We start from the raw sequence: 10,052 nt of genomic DNA on the forward strand, positions 1-10,052 counted from the left end.
GAGGAAGAGTGTCTGTAAAAGGCTCGTTGGGGTGCAGGTTGCTGTGTTAGAGGCCTGGGATAGACCCAGCACTCCGGAAGATGCCGATTTGGATTTCACCTGCGCAGCCAGAAGTACCAGCACCGTCCTGGGCTGGGCAACAGCACCATCTACTGCCGCAAGAGCCAGCGATGTGCACAGATCCGCGCCCTGCTCGCCCCCAGCAGCACCGCTCTGCTGAGCGCAGCTCCATCCAGCCTGTGACCTCTTCCTTGTCATGGCCATCCCCTGTGGCAGCGCCATATGCCTGGGAAGAAGGTCTCCTCTCCCACCAGCAAGGGCTGCGGCAGGGCAGATGCTTTTGTAGCAGCATAAATATGCTCTCATTGAGGACGCAGGTATGGGGAGGGTGGTGGGGGCATCTTGACTCCCAATGCACAGCATACAGGCACGAGCAGAGCAGCTTTCCTTTCCTCCCTGCCCAGCCACTCCCTGAGCAGGTCCCTGCCCTCTTCCACGGAGCAAAATGAAGGAAAACCCTTGGGTTTCTGTATTCAACCGAGATGAAGGGACTTCCTCAGGTCATTTCGGGCAGAGCTGGGATCTGAACAGAAACGAGCCCTGCCCTGACCACAAGTCCCTCTTGTTTGTCTCTTTGTCAGTTTTACAGAGCCCAGGGTGGGCTTGCTGGGGCCCATGGAGCCCAGGAGCATTGCTTAGAGCAGGCAACCACTATGTGAGTCACTGGTGTCTGCGGCCAGGCCCCGCATGCTCACACCCCGCTGAGCTCAGTCCTGGTTTCCTGTCTCTCCCGCCACACTCTGGCCCTATAGAAGATTAAGGGATCACCTTTATTCACAATTTGCTTCCACTGCCTGCATTGGATGCCTGCAGGTGGCTCTCCTGTATTCTTGAAGCCTCCCAGGGACTGAGGTTCCAGCTGCCCAGGGGAGCTCTGTGACACTTCCGCAGCCAAAGCCAAAAGCAACGTGCTCCTTCCCTCCCCTACCCAGCCCCAGAACTCAATTTAATAGAACCCCAGACTGGTTTGGGTTGAAAGGGACCTTCCAGCTCCTCCAGGTCCGACCCCTGCCACAGGCAGGGACCCCTTCCACTAGAGCAGCTTGCTCCAAGCCCCTGTGTCCAACCTGGCCTTCAACACTGCCAGGGATGGGGCAGCCACAGCTTCTCTGGGCACCCTGTGCCAGCGCCTCAGCACCCTCACAGGGAAGAGCTTCTGCCTTATATTTAATCTAAATCTCCCCTGTTTCAGTTTGAACCCATCACCCCTTGTCCGATCCCTCCAGTCCCTGATGAAGAGTCCCTCTCCAGCATCCTTGTAGCCCCCCTTCAGACACTGGAAGCTGCTCTGAGGTCTCCACGCAGCTTCTCTTCTCCAGGCTGAACAGCCCCAATGTTCTCACCCTGTCTCCATAAAGGAGCTACTCCAGTCCCTGTTCATCCCCGTGGCCTCCTCTGGACTTGCTCCAGCAGCTCCATGTCCTTATCGTTTGCTGTCACTGTGTCTTAACCAGGTCTCACTGTTCAAAGGGTCTGGCACGTGAACGAGATCCTTTCACCTTTTGTGCCCACCAGGGAGCTGCGACCAGACCGTGGTGAGCAGTGCAGGGCAACAGGGTTCCCCAGAGAGGGATGTGCTGCAGCCGACACAGCCCTCCCTGACACACTGGGAGCCGCATCACCCAGGCACCGTGTCCATGCCCCTCTGCAAGCCAGACCGCGGGGACGTTTCCACCTCCTGTGCCTGCGGGTGCCTGGAGCTCCGCTGCCCGCGCGGGTCAGCGGCACGCTGCGGTGATGCTGCGGGTCCAGCGCATCCGCAGCCCCGTCCCCAGGAGGTGGCAGCAAGAGCCCGAGGAGCAGCGGTGCCGGGCGGGAGGAGCGCGGTGGGACGGGGCTTGGAGCAAGCTGCTCCAGTGGAAGGTGTCCCCGCCTGAGGCAGGGGCTGGAGCTGGGTGAGCTTTAAGGTCCCTTCCAACCGAACCCATTCCATGTCCAAAAGCCACTGCTGCCCATGACCTGGCCCCTGCCTGCTCTCTGCCTCCACAGCTTGGTCCTCGGGCACTGCAAGGAGCATGGGGCATGTTTGGGTTGGGATGAAAGGAACAGGACCATGTGATGGGGTAGCTGGTGAAGCACAGGGCCGGGTACTCCCCAGCACTGCAGAAGTTCTGTTCAGCCTGGAGATGGTGCCGAGCCAGGGTGTGAAACACATCCTGCTGTGGGTGCTGAAATGAAGCCTTTTCATCTCTGTTTTTACTTTTTTTAACTTTTTACTCTGTTTTTACTTTTTTTTTTTACCCCAACTGCTCCTTTAGGCCAAAGAATTTACCCCTTGGACCTCCACAAGGGAGCCCAAATCCACACAACTCTCCCAGTTCTAAAGAATTTTTCATGTGTTCAAATAAATACTCCCTGAACCCCCCCAAAAGCACATGGCTCCTTTGGCTGCTGGCTCCCAGATCAGTGGGAATGGAGCTCACCCCGTTACCCAGGGCTTGGTTGTTGTGCTCATCCAGCTCCCATGAAGAGGGGAGGACAGACCCCAGGCAAGGATGTTAAACTCATCCCACCTCTCTGCCTGTGAGCTTGCTGCCCTGGCTGCCTCTTACTGGAGATCTCCACAGCCTGTCCCATGTCCACCTACCACTGGCCAGAGGTTTCCACAGAGCTGAGCTGAGGGACCCCATATTGACAGCCTCTGGTCTTCCTGCCTCAGCTCCCCACACCTGCAGGACCTGGTTTCCCCCCATTCTGACCCACAGTCCCTCTGGACCCTCCTCCTCCCCTTCCAGCCCCACAGGATGCTCTTCATCCAGCGCACTACCCCTGTGGGTCATGTCCATCTCCACGAGAGTTCCACAGCTGCTTGCCCATCCCACCCCATCCAATCCCATCTCTCTCCTTGACCAGTTCCATGGTGCAGCTTACGTACCATTACTTACTGCATCAACCCAACAAAGATGCCTTGGGGATGCAGGCAGCCTCACGGACGCTGGAACCCGGCCCTAGACGCCAGTAATGTCTGTGTTGGGCTGGATCCCTTCCCTGCAGCAAGTGGATTCACACTGATGTCAGAGGGTATTAAAGTTTGGCTGTGGGTCTGTGAAAGGAGGCAGGATGCCAGAACCATCTTCCTCTTGCATCCCCCTCCTTGTAATGGAGTCAGGATGCTAATTAATAGCTGGTTGCTCATATCTTGCATTCCTGTAACGTCTCACCAAGGAGCCTCAGAGCGTTTTGCAGTCACTGCGACCCTTGTTTGGAGAGTGCAGAATTTTCAGTCCAGATGTGATTCAGGAACTTGCTGATGATCCAAGTGTGGATCAGCAACAGCCCCAATCCTAGATCCTTGCTCCAAGTACCAGTGCCCCCTGGCACACCACTGCACTGCCTCCCAGACTGCAGCCTCCTATAGAGCCCCCCCAGGCAAGCTGCCTGGCAGACAGCTTTGCAGGGGCCCAAGGCAGGGAAGCAAAGAGTTAAACAATATACTGATAGTCTGGTGAGGTCATCAGAGCTGGGATGTGCTCCATTGTTTATTAGACTCAACAGAGCACATTAGACAACATCCAGAGGGATGTGAGGCTTGGGGTGAGCCTGGCTCAGGAGAGTGGGACCTTCTGCTGCAGCCTGTCCCACTGCCAGTGCGGTGGGCAGCCATCCCTCACCACTCAACGTAAGTAGGATGGGTTTCCATGGGTTTGGCTCTAGGGTGGTGGGAAAGGAGAGGGGATACAGCACAGCAAGGTGGGGGTCATCCTCTTGCTGCGCCCCAAGGAGGGACTTGCAGATGTTCTTTGCTTAGCAAGACCCTGCGCGTGTTGCTGGGACTGCCTAAACTCCGGGGGATGCTGGAAAGCTGCTCCCAAGGGATGCAGGCAGCTGGGCCCAACCCAGCTCAGCTGCACCAGCAAATGGACACTGGCTCCAAGTCAGTTTACAGCCATGATCTGGTGGGGTTTGTGGGTGATGTGAGACCCCCTGACAAGTTGTTCCTCCAGCCCTGGTCTCGGAGCAGAGCAGCCAGTGCGCTGGGACAGCCTACACAGGCACTGCCAGCCCGCTCCACACTGCAGGCCACAGGGACGTGGGGATGGGAGGAGGGAGGATGGGGTGTGAGCACTGATGCCTGGCACCGCACAACTCTCCCTGTCTCCTCCCAGAGCAGAGCCCACTCAGGATCCAGCCCCTGGGGCTGACACAGCAGCAGGAAGCCGGATGCTCTGAGCCGCCCCTGCGGTGCCTACAGGAGCTGGTGGCTGGGTTCCTCCGTGAGGAGCTCAGGGGATGTTCAGTGCTGCCGCCAGCCCCACGTCCTGCAGTGAGCAGCTACACACCAGGGAGAGCCGGGACAGCAGAGGCTCGGAATGGTGAGTGAGCTCCCAGCGCTCGGTCCTGCCCTTACAACTCACAGGGTCCTGTCCCACATCAGCACCTCCCCGTGAGCAGGGCAGAGCCCACCTCTACCAGGAACAGCCTCCAGCCCCAGCACACTCAGATTAATAGAACCATGGAATGCTCTGGGTTAGAAGGGATCTTAAAGCTCCTCCAGCTCCAACCCCTGCCACGGGCAGGGACCCCTTCCCCTAGAGCAGCTTGCTCCAAGCCCCTGTGTCCAACCTGGCCTTGAACACTGCCAGGGATGGGGCAGCCACAGCTTCTCTGGGCACCCTGTGCCAGCGCCTCAGCACCCTCACAGGGAAGAGCTTCTGCCTAAGAGCTCATCTCAGTCTCCCCTCTGGCAGGTTAAAGCCATTCCCCTTGGCCTGTCCCTACATCCCTTGTCCCAAGCCCCTCTCCAGCTTTCCTGCAGCCCCTTCAGGCACTGGAGCTGCTCTCAGGTCTCCCCTTCAGGAGCCTTCTCTTCTCCAGGCTGACCCAGCCCAGCTCCCTCAGCCTGGCTCCAGAGCAGAGCTGCTCCAGCCCTCGCAGCAGCTCCATGGCCTCCTCTGGCCTCGCTCCAACAGCTCCACGTCCCTCTTGTGCTGTTGCCCCAGAGCTGAATGCAGTCCCCCATAGTCAAAGAGTCAGGACTCATAGAATCAGGGCTGCCACCCAAATGATAATGAGATGGACAGGCTGAGAATGGAATTGGGGGAGTAAATCGAGCTCTTGCATGGCCAGGAGGACACAGGTCTGTGCCCAGGAGCAGACCCTTCAGATCAGGCTGTTGCTTCACTTTCAGTGCAGCTCTGGCCACTGCTGCAGCATCCCAGAACTTGGGGTGAGGTGGGCTGAGGGACCCAGGGCTGAGCCCTTGGGTGCTTCTCAGTGCAAAGGTCTCTCCTCAGCACCAGCATGTGATGTCCCCAGGGTCTAGGAGGTACCTGGCTGTGTGCTCTGCTGCCTTGGCGCTGGGGTCCCCACCGGCACCAGCGAGTGTGCCCCAGTGGGTCTCTGAGCTCAGAAACCAACATCAGCACACTGGAAGAGCAAAGGGAGGAGAAGCAGAATCCCATAAGGCTCTTCCTTATGGAGAGGGGAGGAAGAAAACCCCAGTGTTGGCTCCAGTGCCAGCAGCTGCCCAGGATTTCAGAGGCAGTAGCAGCGGAAACACCAGACCTGAAATCCAAGATGTGCTCTAGAGGTGTTTTCAAGGCAGCGAGCATTCAGCTGCTCCTTACACTGATAATGGTTTCAAAACCTGGGAGGAATCTGATAGCATTATCCTGCCAGGCTGCTCAGGACATCAAGTGTGAGCGTGCATGTGATGAATTAGGGATGGAGCACGGGCAGAGAGGGAACTGAAATTGCATTAACTCTCCCCAGAGCTGCAGATGCACGCAGCGCTCACAGACAACGTCCCAGGCACTTGCAGGGAGTGAAATCCTTCCCTAGCCAACAGTGAGGAAACGTGTGACCAGAGCCACGCTCTGCTGGGAAGTGCCACAGAAACGGTCGATGTCTGGGAGCTGTGGTGAGAGGGGTGGGTTTGTCAGAACACAAAAGGGGGAGGAAACATCCCCTGTGGTGGGAGTGCAAACTTGAGCGGGAGGTGATGGCTTCTGCAAGAGCCAGACGCTAATGCTCTGCAGAGCTCCCGGAGTGTGGAGGCAGGGCAGCAGCGCACGGGCAAGGCAGGGAGCAGGGTGCCTGAGCGACGGGGCAGCACAGGCTGCATTAGCCTGCTGAGAGATGAGATCTGGGCATTTCTCCAGAGCAGAAAGCAGATTTCCAGTCACAAAGCCAAATTAAAACCATCCAGTGGCTTGAGCATAAATCTCTTCACAATGGATGTTGCAAGGATAAAGCCAAGAAACACCAGTGACTGCACAGCATGAAATTTCAGGGTTCGGGGAGTCCTTAGAGCAGCTCCAGTGCCTAAAGAAACCTAGAGAGGGGCTTTGCCATGGCACAGGTTGGGGCTGGTTGAGCTTTAACGTCCCTTCCAACACAAACGAGTTTGGGATTCTGTAATTCCGTGAAAGGTTTGAGCTGGAACAGGGGGATCACAGCCCAGCAATGCTATGAGCAAGTCAGGCTGCACACACCAGACAAGCAAGAAGTTATCCAGGATGTGAGCACATCTCTGCAGAGCTGATGGCTTTTCTGGAGGTCTGGGCTGACTCCAGTGCAGGTTGCTTAGGTGCATAGGTGGAAGCAGAGCAAATGTGTTGGTGGAGGCAGATCCAGCCTCGGTGTCTCCTCAGGAACTGGACGTCACTGTCAGTACCTGGTTTTGTCTGAGGAGCCTGTGGCTGCCTGGAGCCAGAACTTACAGGAGCAATGAGGAAGTTGTGCCCAATCCCCTGCATGTCCCATGCAGCTGTAGCCATCAAAGTAACATCTCATGGCAGCTCCTGCTTCTCCAAAACCCAGGGGTCAGCATCCTTCACCGCTATCAGTCCAGCCTGCAGCTCCAAAGAGAAGAGAAAACAGAAACCACAGCTTGTTACTATGCCAAAACTCACCTGCCCTGTCAAGTGCTTGATCACCCGATCAAGTGCTGTAGGAGACATATCAGGATGGCAGAAACATGTCCCCTCTTCTGCTTCGTCTTTCCTGGTTCAACAGAGAGGGTTGAAAGCTGAAGACAGGAAGGATGCAAACCATGTCCACTGCTCTTGCCTTTTGATTTTTGCTTGTTGGTCCAAGTCTGGCAAACCTGAAACATCACAAAACACGTGGATACCACCAGATCTGCATTTCTGCATCAGTGTCTGTGCTGGGAGGACTCAATTGAAAAATGATGTCTGTTTCTTCTCAGAATAAATCACAACCCTTGGCAGGGGACACAGGGTGAAGAATAAGGGGGGTGCTGGCTGGTACCCAGCCATCAGCATCCCTAGATGGGCACTGGGCCCAGTATGAGCTAAATACAAGCAGGTTTCCTTAAGACAGTGCCTAGGGCTGGAGCAGAGTTTTAGATCAAGTGCTTTAGATCCAAGCCCACTTAGGCTCAAAGCTCGCGTGGTGCAGAGCATCCCCACGTGGGGACAGCTGAGTGTCCATCAGAGGACAGGGCAGTCCCAGCCCTGCTGACACCACTGAGCCCTGGCAGAAAACCCAGCAGCTCAGGCAGAAGTTTGCTTTGTAGAAATGATGATTCCTGGGTATGAATCAGCCCCAGCCCCAGCTCCGGTACCTTCATGGGTTCACCCCTGCTGGGCTTCCCAGCAGCAGGGCTGGCTACATCACGAGCACTCCCACATCCAGCCTCCTGCCTTTGTCTCCTCAGCAGAGTCCTAAGGAAATAGTGGTTAATGTAATGCTCAGCCCTTCCCCTTTACCAGAACGTTTTCTCCGTGCTAAAGGCACGTTGTTTCTGGGAAGATGCATTTCCCCCCTGAGCTGGTGAAAAACTGATGTGCTGAAAAGCCACCCTGCTGACCCCGCCATCGCAGGGCAGAGCATGTCGGTGCACTCCTGCTGCTGAGCTCAAGAGCCCTCCCTCAGCATCCTGCCCAGCTTCCAGCTGCAGAAACATTCCTGTATGGCAAGCATTCCCCCATCTCCCATCTGTGCATTCAAATAGGAAATGAGAAGCTCCTGTGTAGCCACTACTGGAGGGCTGACATGCCAAGGCTGAATATGGCAGTGAAGAACAGCAAACCCCAGGGCCCAAAGGAAGTGCTCAGCCCATAGGAGGGTGCTCTCTGCTCTACCACATAGCACACCTATGCCTCAGTTTCCCCACTTGCAAGAGGGAGGCATGACCATGCCACAGGGTGCTGAGGGGTAATTGGGATCTGAGAGGGAAAGCGGGTCCAGGGATACAGGCAGCATCACCAGCCCTGCTAGCAGCACCCTGCCACTGCCCTGAAAGCAGCCAAGAGCCCTAGGAGGCTCAGGATGGTAGGTTCCAATGGAGACCTGTGGGATCTCACCACTGAACCCCTGTGGGAGCTAGAAGCTGGTGAGCTGGAAGGTCTAAGGACAGGGACAAGGACTGCAGGAGTCTTACTGTTTATGTGCGGGCAGTGGGACACTGCAGGCATCCCCATCCCAGCCTACCTGCAGAACCCTGTTGCTTATTTCTACATCTCACTGCTCTCATAGGTGTGATGTTCATCTCTCCCTACAGTGACCCACAAAGCCTTCTCCACCTTCCTTTGACTTGACACTGATTAATGACCAAATGGAAAGCACCCAATCCATCCTCCACCGCTAGCCCTGCTCTGCTTTTTCTCTTTTGTCCATCTCAGGTCTCCTCTCCAGATCCTGTCACCATGGAAATTCCTCCCAAGAGCCCTGACGGGAGTCGGAAGTCTCCACAGTCCAAGGAGCTGCTGACCAGTAACACAGCCAGCACCCTCTGCATCAGCTCCCGGAGCGAGTCTGTCTGGACCACCACATCCAGAAGCAAGTGGAACATATACCGCAAGCCGCTCATTGTCATGTCTGTTGGAGCAGGCATCTTCCTCTTCGGGGTGGTCATCACCAGCCTGACTTGCATCCAAAGCAACAACAAAAAATTCTACAAAATGTGTGGCCCGGCTTTCCTGTCCCTGGGACTGATGCTCCTTGTCTGTGGCCTGGTCTGGATCCCCATTATCCGGAAGAAGCAGAAGCAGAGGCAGAAGTCACAGTGTCTGCAGACCCTCAGGTCCTTCTTCTTCAACCGCTGAGGGCAGCCCAGGACCTTCCCGGGAAGGCTCCCCTCCTCTCTACCCACCTCTGTTGTTAGCTGTAGTGAGAACCACGTCCCTGTACTCTCCTAGAGGATTTCATCCCATTAGGTCTCTTCCCTACAGGTGAAACGCACTGTATCAGTCTCCAGTGGGAAAATGAACTTTGTATTTCATCCAAGTAACCCCAGTGAAAAAGAGATCAGGATTTTGCAGCTGAGCCCCGCATGGCAGGTTCCAAGCTCTCTGCATCACCCTCCTGTCCAGTGATCAACCCAACATCACACACTGGGGATGTAACCCAAGTAACCTGCTTTCACCCAGCAGCTTCTGCAAGATGCATCAGCAGAGAGGAACCAACCGGCTACAGAGTGCGAGTGAAGCCTGGTGTGAACATTGGTGCCAGTAAACTGCAGCTCAGCTGTGGAAGCTGGGAGGCCAGGGATGGTTCATCCAGGGTCAGCACGGAGGAGAAGCAGGACAATGTAGTTCCAGAGCACTTTGTAGCAGTGGAGGCCGCCAGAACAGGCAGCACCAAAGCTCAGGAGGATGAGCTGTGATGCCCATGGACAATGTACTGTCACTGATGTGTTACAGCTGCTGGCTGAGACATGGTTGCAAACTGGAGCTCACTCCTTGCTCAGTGTGGAGCATTCACAAGCTTTATTTATTGCTCCAAAGGGTCAAGGTGAGGAGCAGCATCACGAGCAGCATTCTTTGCTCCCACTGGCAGAGGGTGTTCCACGAAGGCCTGCAGCAGCAAAGCTGTTCTGTTTGCACTGATGCTGTCTGCAGAGCCACCCATAAAGCATAACCATCAGCCTATTGATGCAACCAGAACTGGACCACAGGCAGAAAGACAGGTTCCTTATCTCCACCACTCTATTTCTGCCTTTAATAAACACATGCCCTGGGGCGATTCACCAGGGAAAGCACGGCTCCTTTCCACGTGGCTTTTGCTTTCATTTTATGTTTTCAGCA

At 55.8% G+C, this 10,052-nt stretch overlaps 1 protein-coding gene across 2 annotated transcripts; it reads left to right on the forward strand.

Annotated features, from left to right (window-relative positions):
- Nucleotides 1–3,553: 3,553 nt before the first annotated feature.
- PIRT (phosphoinositide interacting regulator of transient receptor potential channels) lies at nt 3,554–9,426 on the forward strand. Of its 2 annotated transcripts, none has more exons than XM_061462038.1 (3): nt 3,554–3,679; nt 4,167–4,373; nt 8,649–9,426. In XM_061462038.1, the coding sequence occupies exons 2-3, from the start codon at nt 4,371–4,373 to the stop codon at nt 9,069–9,071; spliced, it is 426 nt and encodes a 141-aa protein (XP_061318022.1). In that variant the 5' UTR covers nt 3,554–3,679; nt 4,167–4,370; the 3' UTR covers nt 9,072–9,426. The 2 variants fall into 2 exon arrangements, with proteins under 2 accessions (XP_061318022.1, XP_061318021.1); XM_061462037.1 differs by having other exon boundaries at nt 3,573–3,679; nt 4,172–4,373.
- Nucleotides 9,427–10,052: the final 626 nt, after the last annotated feature.

The sequence above is a fragment of the Pezoporus flaviventris genome, unplaced genomic scaffold (assembly GCF_033815535.1).
Source record: "Pezoporus flaviventris isolate CSIRO_AGI_PZ_B2104156 unplaced genomic scaffold, CSIRO_AGI_Pfla_v1 ptg000034l, whole genome shotgun sequence".
In the NCBI taxonomy this organism is placed as follows: Eukaryota; Metazoa; Chordata; class Aves; order Psittaciformes; family Psittacidae; genus Pezoporus; species Pezoporus flaviventris.